The sequence below is a fragment of the Opisthorchis viverrini genome, assembly GCF_000715545.1.
Source record: "Opisthorchis viverrini unplaced genomic scaffold opera_v5_340, whole genome shotgun sequence".
NCBI classification, from domain to species: domain Eukaryota; kingdom Metazoa; phylum Platyhelminthes; class Trematoda; order Opisthorchiida; family Opisthorchiidae; genus Opisthorchis; species Opisthorchis viverrini.
The window spans coordinates 168,124-187,192 of NW_008751999.1; the positions used below are offsets into that span (position 1 = coordinate 168,124).

Below are 19,069 nucleotides of genomic sequence, written 5' to 3' on the forward strand. Positions count from 1 at the left end.
CGCCTGAAATTTCCTTCACTTTGTTCGAAAAAGAAATACTCAATTCGCATAGACCTTTCATAGAAGAATCGTAGCTCAAGTTGCCAGTAAACACCACACCATGTGATATGAACTGCATGCTTCAAGAGAATTGAGACTGTCACCAAGGTGCAAGATAGTTATAACATCAATCAGCTACTCGCGGTCAAAAACCTAGTGCTATGTTACCAACCCAAATGTCACAATTCCGATCCTCCCGGGCTATTTGTAAGGCACGGACTGCATTTAGTTCTCGATAACCAAGAAGAAACTTCTCTAATTTTCATGATAGTTCCTTCAGTTGTACAATGAGATCTCGGTTGAAGTTACAAAACCTCCTCGACACAGTATTCCCTGTTTAAAAACTACTATTCCAAAGCATTTAAACTGTTTCTTACTTCGAGATCTTATGTGGAACCACAATCAAGCGAGGTTACGAAAGCTGTATGTTCTAACTACCACGAAAGTGCACATGCATTTGCGAATTCCTCGTCAACACAGCCTCCTTCCTTCAGAAGAGGACGGACGGATACAAAATCCCCTCCTAGTGCAGTTCCCCCTCCTGGAAACAAATCAGTGGATCAAAAGAGGAGACACTAGTTTCCCAAACGGCTGATTTACTCTCCAAGCAACAGCCTAATGGAAATTTTTTGTGCAGTTGACCCACTTTTATTAGTTGACTCTCATTTTGACATAAGTATAGCTTATACGCTGACCTACGACATTATCTATCTCTTTTTTACAGGGATTGGTTTGAATTGGCTGATAAGCTAGCTTACAGTACCGTTCTTTGGAACGTCCCAGGCTTGATTGAATACGGTGCGCCTGATGAATGGAAGAGACGACAACTGAACACAACACTTGATTGATTCCCTAATGATCGCCATTGTTTTGGCTTTTATATGAGAACACAGCTTCGTGCGAACTTAGTGTGTACTTGTGCGTAATCGAGTTTAGCTAGGTATAAAGACCGCCAGCTCCTTATGATCTGGGTGACGAGACTGGTAACCGTCGTACAGCCTGACCATGTTATATTTCTATGAACGAATCACGAATATACAAGGGTGTCGAACATCTGAGACGAACCAGAAAATTCTGTCTCGCCGGATACCAATTAAATTCCATTACCCCACTTAGAGACACCTCGTCAAGGAAGCATTTTGTGATCCCTCGAGTGTGGGAAGGTGCTGTAATTCACGAAAGACTTTGTAGTCCAGGGTGTTCTACGTGTACCTCCACGTCTGACAAATTGCTGATAGATTTGTTGCTTCACCTCCAGAGTGATGCGATAGCTTGTATGAACCATCCTCTTAGGTTTTTGAGCATTCATTCTACTGCTTACTGATGTTTTCTTCGCCTTTAGCTGTAAGACAACAACGACTAGCAACGCATTCCGCCGCGACCCTTCGGTCTCTCCGCTTATCTCCGCTGAGGCTTGCAGTGTTTTATTCTCCGGGGGTAAACAGTTCCGCAAAGGAACCGCCGGCAACGCTGCGTCATTAACGTACTGTACTTCCTTTCTAATCTGTCGTTCCTGGGAACGACATCTTTCCGATTGAAAATCCCCAAAAGCTCGTACTGTCAGCAGCGTTGAGTATTTAAACCCAAGCTGTGAGACAGTGTACCAATCAATAAACCTTATGAAGTGAAGTGAAAGGATGGGGACCAGTGGACGCATTCAGTATTGATGAAACAGGCCCCTGTCATGCAGCACTGTCTTCCAAATCGCCGATGATAATTGGAAATGAGGAGATCGGCACTAAACTGAGACTGAACCATTTCTTGTTTGAGGTGGAAGATCACGTGGACGCTGATGATCCAACCCTTGTGTAACAGCATAAGATCCCAGTTTTTATCTGAAAAATCATAAACGACCATGTGCAACCATCTGCAACCAGTAAATGTTTCCTTGAGTGTAGCTTCAGTAAAGCGTATCCAAATAAGTCTTTGAACAGAGTTAATTTTATAGCTTGTGCGGCTAACATCGTTTTGTCTAGTTCTGCGTGGATTAGGGTTTTCAGTGCTAAATTCCTTCGTTCAGTGTTTTGCAGCAAATGTGGAGGTCCTTGGTGACCCCACTTTTAAAAACTGACCACACCTTGGAGACATTTTACTACGTGTGTTTACGGTCCTACTGTGGACTAGTTTTCTTCGTGCCACAACGAATTACGGATATGTTCCCTTCAGTCAATCCCGATGCTGATTAAGGGTCCTGGAAAATATGATGGGCGGAGGAAATTCCAGGAATAGGTCATTCTCTTTGTCGTAAACCTCCAAACAAAAGGCATGTTAAAAAACTCAAACGACCCAACTGTGCCAACCCGAAAATATCAGATCTATTCGTAGTGACCTCCACAATTATCATACCTACAAAATGTGATATCCCTGTCTTTATTAGTGGACAACTAAAGTTAATGCTTGATTTTATCTCACTGTAACTGCCGCAATATCTCGCACCCACAATGATTTTGTGCTCGAAATGAGGCCCCCATCCTGCTGTGGTGGTCGGGCTTGAGTGCTGCGACGATCCCATCCACTACATTGGCTGGAACTTTGTTCCAAAAGTTGCAACCATGCCAGGAAGGCCAAGGGAGAGCTGGAGACAAAGCACTACGAGTAATCGTGCTACGAGGTGACCTCGGGGTGAAATGATACCGTTCACTGTGATATGAGTGTAAATTATCATAGTGTTCCCCTCAGGCGACCAGCTGCTCTATATTCATGGAAGCAGCGATGCTGTCTTCCCCCGATGAAGGAAGGATTACAAAAGGTCGGCCCTAAACCTGCACGCTGATCGCCTATTGGTTGGCCGTGACCGCCGGCGCATTATTCAATACGGTTGAAATGCTTTTAGAAGCAAAGGATCAGGTTCTGCTCCCAAAGTACCTGATGTGCGCAGCTGCATCAGGAGTGAGAGAGCTATCCATTACGCCCTGCGCCCTCGGGTTAGGCTAACCTTCTGTAGCGGAGTAGGTCAGACTATTGAGGGAAGGGTCCTCAAAGAAACCCTACTGCCCTGCCTCGCGGTTCTGAGTCAGAGGCCACGGCAACGTCCCCGAATAAAACCCTACAGGTTCCCAGTGCCCTCTGGGTCAGGATTTTGAGTCAAGGGCTCAAGATTGGTTACCTCAACCAAATCCTCTTCCTCCGCCTGAGCAATCGGGAAGTATCATTTTCCCGCCACAGTTGTCTTCCGAAACCCCTGTCACCACACAAGCAAACGTTTCTGGATTGTTTGACTGTCAGTTATCTGACCGATGTGCCTCGTGCACGCCACTGCCTATTAACAATAAACTAAACACTGCTACATAGGGACTTTCCACGTCCGTACTCTATATCAAATTGGCAACCAGGCTGAGAGTCTAAAATCCCCTAAAATGGATGTATGCAGTGCTGAGAACGAACTCAGCTCTTTCACACTTCTCCTTCCGTATGTCCGTTGATTCAGAAGCGGTGACTCATCAAATATATGGCGTGAGATTCACACTCAGTCCCTTGGCTGAACGCACTTCACTGAATTGGATCCCAATGAACAGTTGTTTTTGCCCGTCCGGTTATCCAGCTCAATCAAGCTCGGTGCCTCTCGGTGCCTGTTTACAGTGTCGGCTTCTAGCCCTTCGGGCCTTCTCAATTCAAGAAATATGCCAATCCACCACCTTCGAAGAACTACCATAGCCGAACACTATCGATCTAAGCTAGCTCAGCTACTCTCTCTACAGTAAACCAATCCTGTAATGGTAGCCACCACGGATGGAGCATGGCAAAATGCGAAAGGAGCTATGCTAGCAGCGTTCAGTGCTCCCTGTCCGATTTCTTAGATACAATCAAATGACCATTGGATATTTTCGATATCGCTAGTTCTGAACGATGCCAGGATATCCATACCTGTAACGAGTACGACAGCGCACTCAAATCCCTTGAACCCCTAACAGTGAAAGACCGAATGCTCTGGTGCACATCGAAAGCTGGAGTGATGGAGAAGACTTTTGCTAAGGGAAACAGCCGTTATCTATGCCAAAGTATGCGATCAACTGGCCCTAAGAAACCAACGGTCAGCCAAACGATGAGTGTTAACCGCGATACGTTAATTTACTCGCAATAATGTTCCTTGAAAAGACAGGCCGAACACTTCGAAACACATTCAGGTGGCCCCTTGCAACACAGTCTCTGGAGATAGTTCAAACCTGTTAATGGAATGTAAGCTTTAATTGTCTGTCGGAAGAAATGAAGTACGAAGTATCGCTACTGAAACGTCAGAAGGCTCCAGGGCCGGACGTTCTGTGTCCAGCCCTCTTCAAAGATGACGGCGAATCCTTGGTGACCCATCTGACAAAGCTTATTGGTGCCTGCACTGCGAGATGGCCCAAGTGGTTAGAGCGCGAATTTACTGACCGAAGGTCCGCGGTTCGAATCCGACCTCCGCCACTCTACTTCCCCTGTCTAGGTTTGGGCAACCTGGCAGTGTCCCAGCCTTCGTGCTTCCTTCGGGTAACATGGCAGCTGGGCACCTAAAGGTGCTACAGCTGAACGCTGAACGCACTGCTTCTAGCAACCAACGATGGTTGTGTTTCTTGATCCAAAAGCTTCATTTGACTCTGGGAACCGGTGAGTACTACGACAGTGTCCGTGGAGCACGGGTGCTCCCCATAAATTCCTTACCATCCTTAAAGCGCTGTACGCCAATTCCCATGGACGTGTGAATGTCCACGGTAAGCTCTCACCTGAGTTCACCAGATCAAGTGGTGTCAATCAAGGCTGCCGTCTTTCACTTTTCCTACTCAACTTCGTCAGTGATACAATTACGGAAGACTCACTACCAGCTTCTAATGCCTGTGAGGTCAGTGCTCCGAGGGCGTCCAATTACAGATGTCGAGTACACAGAGGACATAGCTCCTCTTGGATCCGACGCCGTGGTAATGTAAACATTACTAAATAATCTAAACAATCCTGCCACACAGTTTGGCATGCACTTCGCACCTGCAAAGTGAAGAGTGCTGCTGCAAGACTGAGTGGGCGCGAACCCTAACGCCATGCTTGCGGCCGAGCCGATTGAGTTAGTACATATTTGTCCACCTGGGGAGCTGTAGTGGTCCTGGTAATCTCGTGAGAGATGATATTTTTTTTCGAACTGGGAAAGCCAGAACAGCTTTTGTGGACCTGCATCACCTGTTGCGTAGGCGTGACATCAACGTATCCGTCTAAGGTCGGGTTTAGAATGCTGTCATACGCTCCATATCATTATACGGGGCAAAAACCTTTACGCTGCGCGTCAGGATCGTTAAAAGACTTTCAGTGTTTAAGCGTTGGTGTCTTTGGAGCATTGCCCAAGTCTGGTGAGAACACCGGATCAGCACTGCTGAAGTATGTCAAATGGTTTTTGGAAGAGATAACTCGACCATAATAGGCGAATTGATTATACCCCATAGGTTGTGCTGGCTCGGTCATGTACACCGTATGCGAGTCGACCAACTTCCTCGAAGGGTTCTTTTCGGACGACCACATGAAGGGTAGAAACGAGCCAGAGTTGGTTCAACAATGTGCGAGTAGCAAAATGTGAAAACCAGTACCATCAAACTCAGCTGCGCTGTTCATTGCCGGAGAACCCTAGACGGGCCACGTCAATGGTTAGAGACATTGTCGGACATGGCCCAGTCGTGCCGTCAGTGGCGCTCGTTCATCCAAGCTATTGCCTTCAATTCATAGCTCCCCTCCCGATCTCCCCAATAAAAAGTCCCCTTACAACCATGTACGCATCGATTACATCAACTACCGCTTCCATTTTACAGCTATCTACCGACCTCCCCAAATCATCGGTAGACAGAATTAGAATCTATAACCACTAGATGGCGAAGTCCTTACAGCTGCTGCTGATGATGATAATAAGGTCTTCGAGGGATCAGGTTGTGGATATTTAGTGGATAGTTTCGCGAAGGCCACACATTTTACTCGTATTAAAACCTCATTCGATTCGGTGGTGTGTTCTTATTTCTTGCGTCTCCTTATCGAAGGTCATTCTCTTACCATGACCTTGGCTGGTATAGTGACAGCTAAAACGTAAAATATGACCCCTCCATTATCATCTTCTCAGCCAGACCAAGCGTGCTAGGCTTTTTCGAAGCCGCAGTAGAGTAGTCTTGTTATTAAGCAGAGGAAGATAGGACCCGGTACCCTAGGCTGAAATCTGAGGTGAACCGCATCAAACCACGATTCGGGGCCTGCTGGCCCTTTCGTGACCTGTCTCGAATGAGTGCAGCTCCCTTCGGTGTGGAAAGATGCGTCAAATTCACTCAGTTAACTTTAACCTCCTGCTGGAGTGTTACTTGACCGAGTTAATTTCTACTCGTTTATTGAGGGATTTTTCTGATTCAACGCGCAAAGAAGTCTTTTTTTGTGGTAATAGGTTTCTCGCATATCGAGAGAATATATGCATAATCCAATAACTTGAGAATTTCCAGTACCGTTTCTTCGGAGTGCTTCTTAGGTGGAAGATTCCGCTAAAGTAGGAGTACGTTTTCGTTTGGTCCCCTAAATCGTTCATCTTTCTTCCACAAAGGTCTGTCCCATTTTTCTGAAAGTCACGAGTACATTATTACATATTGTGCAATTCATTGATAGCGCAGGTACAGCGTCCCTTCACCAGTGGAGAGTTCGTTTGTATATGTTAGGTATAGTGATGAAGCTCTTCACAACCGAGTCATGTTTACGAATTCATGAAATTCCGTTTTTCCGCGGCTTTACCTGACAAGACCTTGTCATTTTGACGGCCTAGATTTTCGCGTAGCTCTCAATACGCCAATCCTCTGTTGGCCGTAGTCTGAACACCATGCTGCATAGAAGTGTACATATACAGCGCAGCCGGTCATTTTCTACTGTGCTTCAGTTTGTGATGGCTATTCACTTATCTGTGACCCCAAGTGCTAACGGCACACGTGACTATACACCATTGATTAACAGACGTGTGCTGACACCGCTTTCACCAGCATCTGGTTAGTGAAGAAAGACTTGCTGCCTTACACCTAGGTCTGCGTAAGACTGTTTGTGTGTCCATTGTTGCTGTTTGAACAACATATCTAGGTATTCACATTCGTTTAGCTGACAAGCTCATGTGCTTTATACCTGACCTGTTGCATGTTTTGTTTGTTATGAGCTTAGCTGCACAATCCCGGACACTGGTCAAAAATCTGTTAGTCAACATTCTGCGGGTACTGGCTGATATCATCCAAACTCGGTTTTACCCTTTGAAACTAGCCGTCATAAAGAGCATATTTGGTCAGTAGTTCACATTGGATTTGTATCTCTTAGCTGTTTAGAAGAGCCTTTTTCACTATTGCGCGTGCGTTTTTAATGTGTTTCTTCTCCTGTCCTTTCAGATATTCCTTACTTTGGATCCCGTAAATGGGAAGATAAGTGGTGCATCCGCTCGAAGTCACATGATCAAATCACAGCTTCCCAACAGCACTCTGCGAAAGATCTGGATCCTTGGAGATGTGGACCGTGATGGCTATCTGGATGAGGATGAATTTGCCCTAGTTTGTCATCTAATAAAACTACAACTCCAAGGGGATGAACTTCCCACCACTTTGCCAAAGCACTTGATTCCGCCATCGAAACGACAAACAGCACAGGAGCCTATCGAGAACGGTCATGAGTTGAACTACTGAGTTTTCTACGCATTTGCTTTGTAGTAGAGGTTCTCTGATTCGTCAACTCAGTATTTGTGTCTGGTTTGAATCAGACTGGGCAGTTTGTGCTCACAAATTGAATAATTCATTTTGGCGGCTCCATCGTTGTCGCACGACGAAACTTCGTCCTTGTTCTTATAAACTCAGATCGTCACTGACTTCAGGTGCACTAGCCTCACTATGTGGGCCTGCGTTGGACACTGCGTCCATCACGTACCTTGTAATCCTTATTTGATTCTACTTTCTCTTCGCCCTTGGGTGTGCCCTGCCAGTTCCTTATGTTGTTTCGCTGTTTTGCATCTGCCTTCAACCGCGTTTCTGACTTCCATCTTTGAAGCCCACTTGTAAATCTACTGGTTACCTGCTATTATTATGTCTGTGCAATCAGAACTTTCATTGTGCTGCAGCTCCAGGTTTTATTTGGTTTCATTTTGTGTACAGTTTTCGTTAACCTCCAGGACTGTCTATGCATTCGTATAGAGGCGCTTCGCGTTCACTCTTCAAAGGAGCTGTCGTTCTAATTCGTTCTTGATTTCGCGGTTGACGTGCCGAGCTTCGCGCATCACTTTCGTCTGAAACTCAGATATACCTTCCGGTTATAAACAAGCGGCTTTACAGCAGTTTCGAACAACCCGCGCTATCCGACCAACCTTTTAGGGCTTACTCATTTGAAGCGACCAGCTGATGACTCTCACGTGATTTGGTCCAACATCTCTAATCCGGCAGCCACGTTAACTTTGTTGATATAGCTTGTCGCTTGGGTCATATGATAAAAAATTCCATGGTCATTTGTATTTAGTGGTAACCGGGTCACTTGAAAGCCAGGACTGACTACCTGCCCCAAATACATTTGTAACGACTGGAACGCATACGTGGCTTGTGGTTGGTGAACTGTTCCACTGTACCCAAACCTTATTGCATCGTGAAGGGATAGGCTGGTGCGCTATCATTAACTTGGTGTTGCCCCTAGTTGTGCGAATGCTCCGAATGCTAGCTGGCTCCAATGCCCGAACACCAACTAGCCCAATATGTAAGTTGGTGTTGACCGTTTGATGACGTTTTGCTGGTAGTGTAAACAATTATGACACGTTTAATGTCCGTTTTCGCGGGCTGCGGAAGGATTCGGATAAACCCTGAGCCTTAAACTAGGCTTAATATGATGGGGATGTAAAAATACGCAATTTCAAGGGACTCTAAGGAATCTTTCAATGAGCCAACCAAGTTCAGGTCAGCCTATGACTGTTGAGTTGGTTGTTGATCGGATTGCCAAGTGTAGCAATCGGTTTGCGAACGTTTCTTTACAATACTAGGAGACATCGTCAGTGCGCAGCTTGGTGGAACCCAAATTCTAATATGTGGTTTCTGTGGTCGGTTGTGCGATGAGATTTCATTAACGTGTCCATTAATGAAAATAACATTCGGAAGCACTCAATGCTTCGTTTTCTGGGAATGTTGCATACTTAGAGGTCTGAGCCCAAAGTTTTCATAATCCAACAAGTTTATTAGAAGCTTCTTTAGCTTATCGCTATAAGGGTGCACATTAATTTATCAAAATTTGGACCCATAGACAAATAAACTATCAGCGTTGTTAGTCAAGTCGTTGCAAATACAATGTATTATATTTAACCTGACGTCAAGACAATTCATACTCACGTCACTCTCGTCTGGCGCAATCATTCTGGCGAGTCTGCCATTTCCGCAACCATCTACCACTAATCCAGCACGTTTCAAGCGTGTGTGGCACTGCCTGAATTGGAAGTCCTGATAAGCTGGCCAATCGGTCGATACAATGAGGATAGGTTACTGGGTTTTCCAGATGTCGAGCCTACCAATCACCGCTCATGCGTGGACATGTTGGACTGTTCAGACGTGGAAATTCATAGGAGTCCAGCCTGCGATGTTATAGTAGTAGTGAAGCACTTAACTCATGTCAGATGTGCGGAGTTCGGGACCCAGCACCGCTAGGGATATGTACTGCTGATGCGCTAAACAAGAGTGGAACTGGAGTTAAGTGCTTTCCTTTGTCGTGGATTCACCGGAATGACTGATTAAGGACAGGAAGGCGACTGTCCAAACAAGGAGTGAGCGGGAATCCTACTCATCCTGCAGACACCTACAACCACTCATGATAATTCCCTCATCCGTTTGTTTACTCCGCTCGCCTATTTCGCTCCTCCATACCCGCTGTTCACCTTACCGCGAGGGCCGTCCTGTCTGACACTGGCATACTAGCATGTGTGATGCCGCTGACCCGCTCACTTGTGTGTTCGTGCTCCATTGCCGGGTCCGCTCTGATGTGTTCTGTCGCAATATCCGTATTGGGGCGAGATGGCTCGGTGGTTAGAGCGTGAAGTTACTGACCGGAATGTCCGTGGTTCGAACACGACTTCTGCCTTTCGGCTTCCCCTGTCTAGGCTCCGCCAACCGGGCAAAATCCCAGCCCTCGTGCCTTCTTCTGGCGGCATGGCAGCTAGACACCGAAGGGGTCTACAACCGAGCAATATTTAGTATCCGTATTGCCGCATTGCCAATCAGAATCACGGAACTGGCCTCGGGAGGGACGACCGCAACGCACATTGCGGAGCCGCCGTTCGGATCGCTGTTTCCTGGTTTGTGGACCTTGAAATTGCGATGCGCCAACCACTGACAGGCATGCGCACTCGTTGATGTCACGAATGGGGACAACTGTTTGTCGTACTATTTTGCTTGCCGTAGGCTTCTGAACCCAATTCTTCCATTTGATATTCGGGATCCTCAAACCCATGCGTGACTCAGAGCTCCGTATCGAGAGCCCCAACACAACGGATACTTAGCACTTCATGCTGTAATATCCAATATAGGAATATCGTCTGATCGAGCGTCTGAACAAAAAGGTGCTACACTTGTGTGCCGCTTAGTCAAGACTTCAGTTTTGCGATTGCGTCTGTTCCGTGTAAATTGAAGCAAAGATTAGTTGCTTCCTCAGAGACTTCCCGAATAAATGGTCACCACTTTTAAGTTCCGAGCAAGTGACCTCCGCAAGGCTTCCAGTATGTTCCGCAGTAATTCTGGTAACCGGGTGTTATGGCTTCGGACAGATAACACTCTCCCGTGTTATTAGTCATCTGTCAGCTTTCTGAGAACCCTGAAGATCCTGAAGTTTTTTCTTCGTTTAGTGTTACTTGATGTAAGTAGTTTTTATCAAATGTTGGAAAGTATTGAGATATGCAGGATTCTGGTTGCAACAAATTCAATTCGACAAAGCTGTTTTTTAACGATTCCAATGTATGCTGTAACAAAATTGGGGCTTGTATTACTTGTCTCTTTCTAGATTGAGTCACCTAGATGGAATTTTTTTTGACAAAGAGGGAGTAGAGTGCGAAGACACACAGTGAAGCAAAGGTAGACAAGTTTCTCGCATTCGAGTATTGCAGAGTTAAGCTACATGAAACACCATTTCTCACCCACATTGATTGTGGTAAGTTCTTGCTCACATACAAGCTGACCACACACTAACCGGTCGCGGTCGGCAAAACAACATGACAGCACGCGCTGACTTCATTATCATTCGGTAAGTCAAAGTGTCGCACGTTGCTGGACTAACGGATGGAGCTTTTTTGGGTGTGCAAGCACAGAGAACCCATCGAACCACTGTATGTGCAGGGAAGGTGAACCCCAAAGGGAATGAAAGAGCTCTCCAATGTCCTACTGAATTTAGATTTAATGTTCTTGTTAAAAACTGGTCACGTGGAACACTGGGGTCCACAATAGTCCCTCAGTCTTCCATTTCTGGCGTTCCTGACGGAGTGGACACTAGGTTAGTCCAAACTCGTGATAAAAGCTCAGTGACGGAAAAGGACGGATAGCTTGAGTTCCAGCGAACACTGTCTAATGTCGCGCACGATAAATTCGGTTTTTAACTGTCCACATGTGTGAATGAAAGGGGTGTCAGAAAGTGTCAGGAGCAAACCGTTTGCGTAGTAATTTTCTCAGTGGCCATTTGAGCACTACGCTTATTGTTATGGTGAAGACATTCCTTGTATAAAGAACTTGCCGTTCTGGGACCCGTTTTCAACCACCTTCGAGTCAGCTAGGAGCCTCTATTTATCAGAACTTCAGTACATCATAAGTATATCCAGTTGCTTCACAAATGACGTCGGCTGACCACGCTACTACTTGTAATGTTAAGCTGAAAGTCCTGGTTTTCGTTAGATAGTGTCACCAGCACTAGTCACGTCAGCTGGTCAGCGACATTCCTTCTCACTTAGTAAAGGCGAAACCGTGAGCTCAGGGATAACAATTCTGCACAGAGAAGCGTGGACGATGAGTATGGTGACCAGTCGGAGAAAACAGGAGCAAATCAATGTGACCGTACAACAGACTCACTTCTTGGGCTCATACAGTAGATATAAAGTAGATAAATTTGAATAAGTAGACCAACGTTAGTTGGCGGTATCTTTGATTCCATTTTCGACAGCGATAATGCCGCCATCCAGTATGTGTGTACAGTGGGTGCAGAAAATACAAGACTGGCTTTGTCGGTGTTTGTTTTTTGCTGTTTGTTGTTTTGCCGGTATCCAATCAATTATACAACTGCGCTCACAGCATCGGGCTCTGATGCCCTCAGCGGACACTTGTTCACTCCGACAGCCAGTCTGTTACTCGGGTATGCACGCTTTTTAAATGAGCTTACAAAGAGTGCGTTATGATAGTTCGTGTGATTGGTTCAACAAGTTGCCCGAACTTCTCCACTGCATTTGTTGTGCCGACAAATTACCAAGCGATCCTTCGACGAAGCAGTATTCTTATAGTTACTGTCCGTCCTCTACGTAATCTGGAGTGAAATCAGGATGCGAACGACGGGTGGCGACGGGCTAAACCGGGTTAGAAATTAACACTGGTCTGCTAAAGATGTAACCTTGGGTTCAGTGCCCCTCTCCGGTGTTTTTCGTGAGTGAAAATGAGTGAACATATAGTGAATTGTTTTTTGGTGATCGTGGGATTTGTAGAACGCACATCATTATCGTTTGAACAGTCGCCCCTGTTCTGGTGCAGTAATTCTGATGAGCTCACGCCAAAGGGGAGAGTACTGGAAAGTACAGGCACCACCATGGATATTCACTGCTGATGAACTCCAGTAAGAGTGGAACTCGAACCTCGTGCTTCCCTCCAGTGGTAAATTACCAACAGAATGTACAGGGTATCAATTTAATACGATGAGGTTGTAACCACTGTACAGGACGCTCAAGCGAAGCGATCCCATCTGAAAAGTCATAGTAACACCATCTAGCTTGAACTCCTCCATTCCAGTCCGAAAAGGACAGACTCATTTATGGATCGTCTATTTTCAGCTATGAGGAGCTAAATCGAGTTGTCCTCGGGACCAGAAATACTCCTCATACCTTATTAGTGTAGCGCGAAGTCACTCAAATGATAAGAGGAACATTGACCATACAGTGAGCATTATGTTCGAATGTGACCGCATGCCTAAGCAGGAACTCTTCATAGAGAAAATATCTTGCATTGTCCGAATCAGCGAATAAAACATGACTTATTAGGATCTCCTGAAACGTGGCACAACTTTCATGCCTTTTATAAATGATCACAGACAGGTGTAGTTGTACTCTGTACTCACACGAATTTGTGTTGGTTGAACAAACTTGACATAAATGACATGACAAACCATAAGTTACACACTAATGACCAAATTAGCGGATTTCAGTCTCAACAGTGGGTCATATTTGACCGTAGTTGGTGGTAATGGGGTATATTTTGCTAAGCGGTAGATCATGTTCGTACAGGATTCGCCCAATAATAACTAACCAAAATGAGGAGCAAATCCATACAAATTTCCTCCGATAAATGCAGCGTATCTTGGGCTAGTCTTGTCAGAGTAATGGAAGTTCAGAGGTGGCAACACGGTCGCTCTAGTGCAAACGATATGTCCACCTAAGTAAAAAAAAAGTCAAACAGGCTAAAAATAACCACTAATGAACTAGGTCGTGTTAACATACCTGTCGTGTTTCACTAGCGAGATTTGTTGCGTTGTGCTTCAAAAAAACGTGTTGACAGACGAACCTTTTCGGTCTTCAATCAATAAGGTTGTAAATCCAATACATGACCATCATATGTGATTAGGCTGAGTTGCCTAAAGATCAGTATAAGAACCAATTACAGGAGTATATTTAGTCTCCATAAGTCAATTCATTGGTTGGGCTGTCACTATCTGTTTCGACAAATTCGATGTCATTCTCTTTTGTTGCTCCGATCCTTCAAAAGTGTTCATATTATTTCTGTTTTCACTAGTCTAGGTTTTCCGCTCCTTAGCTATACCCATTTCGACTCACTGTCTAGGGCAGAAAGCGAATGAATGACATCCGTATTGGGCTCGACCGCTTTCCCGCTGTGCTACCATACTATTATCCACTTCCGGCAGTTAGCTGAGGGCACGATATTGTTGTCCTGACTTTCCCATGGCAATTCGAGGCAATTATCATTTGACCACATATTGCAGACAGAATACATCATATGCAAACGTTACCTTAAAAGTAACTCGAACATCTCTGTTTATCTAGAAAGGTGAAGTCTATTCCAAATTCGTCCCACCCAGAGGTTAGATAACGTTGCTAGCCTCAACTACAGATATTTAATCCCCGTCGGCAATTCTGAGTGAGTAGCTTTCGCGAGTTTATAAGGTGTTTGGTCCCAAATCCTGGAAATGGTCTCACTGCTGGTCAGTAAAACCACACTTTCACAACCAGCGCAATTCAATTTTTTTCCAATCTCCATTTAGCCCAGCAGTCTTTCTGGCGTTTTAGCACCTTACCGGATGGCGGTCTTCAAAGAACTCACAGCATTCAGGACGGCCACCCTACATTTCTACTCCAGTATTCTATATTAATTTCTTTCAAGAGTAATGGGGACTTCTCACACAACCATAATATACTCCCTCTTCCTATAATTGTTCATATAGCTCGAGTGAATTCGATCTTAGCATAGACGAGAAACAGCCTGTGGATTGGATCAATACAAATCACCACACGATGTATAAGTCACCCATGAGAACGCAATGCAAACAGTGAGGTGACTTCCATTCCTCAACTTTTGAATTCATCTTGAGAAGGAAAACAGTCCATGCTGACGTGTGCAGCCATTTTTAAATTCTGAAGCAAGTCACATGTGATTCAGATGCCATACACGAAAGAAAACTTACTAGGACCTCAGTCCCTGCCATCAAACAAGTAGGGTATGTAGAAAGTGCGTTGCAGATTTTGTCCGCATCAGTTAAGGTATCGGATTATAAACACGCGGATGGGTCATAAAAGCTTATCAGGAATGAGTTGAGGGCCATTACCGCTTATCTTGCCGCAACGGGAGTAGATCGCATCTTCAAACGAAATTCACCGGTGGGTTGTCGCTTCATGGAACTATCAACTCCAAGGCGATGTCTGGCGACCCTTAAGTATCACCGTTATGCATGATTTCTAAACGGAATTCGAGTTAATGGTGTCCATGTGATGAATAAATTGTACTTAATAAGACTGAAATACCGGAATCCACTCGTTACAACACATCTAGGGCGTAAACGACAGTTTGGAATGTGCGCTTGTCCTCATTACGAGGGACCCAGTGTGAACCTGCCAACAAATTCCAGTAGCAGAGGTGGATATTCCCAAAACAACATTCGCGACGCCAGCTTTTTTTCAATTCTGATGCATGAATTTCACTTGCTCAATGCCACTAAAACATTTTTCGCGTCTTCTATTTCGTATTCAAATTGCGCGCGCCTAGGCGCAGATATCTACAAGCGGTGTAACACCTTTTAAAGTACAAGACGATTTGACATTTGGTTATCCGTCAACACCGGAACAATCTACCAGGCAAAAATTAAGTTGGTTCATATTAGCTTTCACATGAAGCTGCTCTCCTTGTCTCCTGGCGCAATTATTGCCAAATCCATACCAAACGAGGGAGGCAAAGAATTTTAGCTTCGCTCTTGTTACAGCCAATTGATATTGTGTATCTTTGGCCGCGTTTGGTTTCAAAATTCGGATATCTGTCATACGTGGTTCGTGATGTTATTACTCGCTGGACTAGCTGTCAAGTCCAAATGGGCGAAGTTGCTCACAGTAAAACGGCTTAAGTGGTGTTTATATGTTTGTTTATAGTATTTATAGTAGCTTTCTCCTTACGATGTGTAAAGCACATCTGTGCATATCTCTACTCTGTGAAGAACATTCTAATACACTTGTTCATGGGATTCCGTTTTCTGCATCCAGCTGACGCCTTAGGGTGACACGAGGGTGAATCTGCCAACGCCTACGGATCTCGTGAAATTCTTGTAAACCCCGAAATGACGTCTCTGGAAAGAGGCCCAGCGCTTCAGTACTTCGCCAAGGATGGTTGAATAACTGCGTTAGTAACCCGTGTTTTTGGTACCTTATGCTTCCACAGGGTAAGGTAATCGTCCACTTGTTTAGCTACCAGCAGTTGAATGCTAGTGCTATGCCCACTTGCATCACGGCAGCCTACACGGAAGCTCATGGTCAATTTATAGGGTGTCGTTGCTTGGCCTCACTAGTCTGCCAGTACGGAACGGAAGCCCTTCGTTGAAAACTTACAGCACTGTGATTATTCTGGATTTATTGTGACAGATACCAAGCAGGAGGCTGAAGCTCACAGTTGTCTGCACCTTATGCTGGCCAGGTAAGCTTATTTGTCATCGCATTTATCATGAAGTTGCCATCGCTGTCACCTCTAGGAACACGTGAATTCTAAGGTTCTCGAGTGCTATTCACCTGATAGAAAACGGCAGATTGTTAAATTTGAGTCACTGACCGGTAGTATAGCTTCGGCTCTCCGAGGGAGACTAATAAACCCAGCTGTCCTGATCGAGGAGGGAAATTCACCCAATGAAACCTATCCCAGAGTAGCAAAATGACCATCAAAGTGCGAAATCCGCTGGAAGCTGATTAGTGCGGCTTAGTTCATGTGCCTCTGAATGAAGGCCAGTCACATGACCAAATGTTTGCTCACCTAGTGCTCTTATTTGCCACGGTTTTTTAGTTGGAAGCTTTATCCCACTTATAAGCCGTTGATTCCAATTTAATAGCAACATCTCATCGACGCTCACACTCTACTATCTGTTAGAGGACGATATATCATTTTACCATCAATTTATCCAGCAACAGTTTCTAGGAGTGGCGATTCACCTTATGATGCACTGCCTAGTGAATTTCCAGATCTCACCAAACACTATTTTCACCAGCTGAACACGAAACATTCCTAGTTTCACTACACTCACACTCGCGGCCCTCCTGTTTTACACGTCCAATTCGTTTGGCCCCTGAAAGGTTACAGATTGCCCAGGATGAATTTCAGCATATGCTTCAACTAGGCATCATCAGACCTTCTCAAAGCGCGTGGACTTCACCTTTCCAGATGGTACGTAAGAAAACATTATTAGAATGGCTGGCGTCCTTTCGGTGACTACCAAGCACTCAACAATGTGACCATACCTGACCATTACCCCATCCCACACCTACATGGTTTTTCTTCTCCAATTAGATGCACTGTTTTCCCATGTTGACATTCTCCGAGCTTGTCACCATATCCCTATCATCCAGACGCCTAGTTTCACTACACTCACACTCGCGGCCCTCCTGTTTTACACGTCCAATTCGTTTGGCCCCTGAAAGGTTACAGATTGCCCAGGATGAATTTCAGCATATGCTTCAACTAGGCATCATCAGACCTTCTCAAAGCGCGTGGACTTCACCTTTCCAGATGGTACGTAAGAAAACATTATTAGAATGGCTGGCGTCCTTTCGGTGACTACCAAGCACTCAACAATGTGACCATACCTGACCATTACCCCATCCCACACCTACATGGTTTTTCTTCTCCAATTAGATGCACTGTTTTCCCATGTTGACATTCTCCGAGCTTGTCACCATATCCCTATACATCCAGACGACGCTCATAAAACTGATATTACCACTCGGTTCGGATTATTCTAACTTTTACGCACGCTTTTCGGCCTTCGTAATGCAGCCAAAGCTTTTCAGCGTTTCACATACCAAGTATTACCTGGTCTACCATTTGTGTTCGCTTACCTAGAGGACATTTTAGTTGCTAGTACGAAATACGTCAGCTTGATTTCTATCTCTATTCACCAATGATATGCACCACGTTTCAGGGCAATTTAGCATCGTTGCTGACGCTTTATCATGTCCAGCTATAGAATCACTCTTCCGAACACCCACCATAGATCTCCTAATTATAGCTAAACAACAGACAGATGAGCTTATCACTTCGCCACCAAGCGAGTCTTCATTACACCTCAAACGTGCCACTACAAGTTGCACCAAATACACTCCATACCCGACACCGGCTTTCCACCTATCAATGTTGCGCCACGTTTTTGATGTTTTACCCAACGTCTTACATCCCGATATACGTTCGACTGGTAAACTCATTCCCCAGGATTTTGTATGGACTTACGTGAACAAAGACGTACGTTCATGGACGAAAACGTGCCTAGGATGCCAACGTTCCAAAATTATCCGGCATACTCACTCACCCAGTGACACTTTCTCCAAACCAGACTCACTATTCGACCATGTCCATCTAGATATAGTCGGCCCACTACCGATATCGAACAGTTCTTCCTATCTTCTCATATGTGTTGATCGTTTTATACGATGGCCTCAAGCTATCCTCATTTGCGATATTTCTACCGAGCCTATCGCTCGGGATTACCGATTTCGAGGTTCCTTCGTTTATAACGACCGACCGTGGTTCCCAACTGGAATCCCATCTATTTCAACGCCTCACGGAACTGCTAGAATGCACACGCATTCGCACCACGGCATAACATCCTCAAGAAAATGGTCTAGTCGAACAATTTTACTTACACTTGAAGACCGATTTGCGAGTAAAAAAAACAGCTCCACTAACTGGTCTGATTGGTTACCCTTGGTACTCCTACATTGGCGCACAATCCTTTGTGCTTCCATGCGTTGCTCACCAGCAAAATTAGTTTTTGGCATGATTCCGTATCCCAGGCCAATTTTTCACCTCAAACCCTCAATCTCCTACCGACCCTGCCACTTGCGTAGCTTATTTAAAGGCTCACATACCTTCACTACGCTATTATTTATTGCTGACACCGAACAAACAATCTTACATCACCTCAGACCTTGCAACTTGTTCCCATGTGTTTATGCGTTACGATTGCGTTAAACCGCGTTTACAGCGATGGTTCTTTTTGTGTTTTCCCCCGTTCTGAAAAACACTTCACTGTCCAATTACTCGACAAACCTGCTACCATATCCAATGAACGCCCTAAACTGGCATTCACTGATCTTATGGAATCCAGTACTCCTACA

The 19,069-nt window shown here is 45.1% G+C and overlaps 1 protein-coding gene across 1 annotated transcript in view; it reads left to right on the forward strand.

Annotated features, from left to right (window-relative positions):
- T265_15072 (hypothetical protein) overlaps positions 1–8,238 on the forward strand; it is a gene marked incomplete at both ends in the record, with an annotated part of 30,416 nt that extends 22,178 nt beyond the window's left edge. The window contains one exon of the mRNA XM_009176470.1: positions 7,389–8,238. Within this exon, the coding sequence (XP_009174734.1) occupies positions 7,389–7,679 (291 nt within the window). The remainder of the gene's footprint in view (positions 1–7,388) is intronic.
- Positions 8,239–19,069: the final 10,831 nt, after the last annotated feature.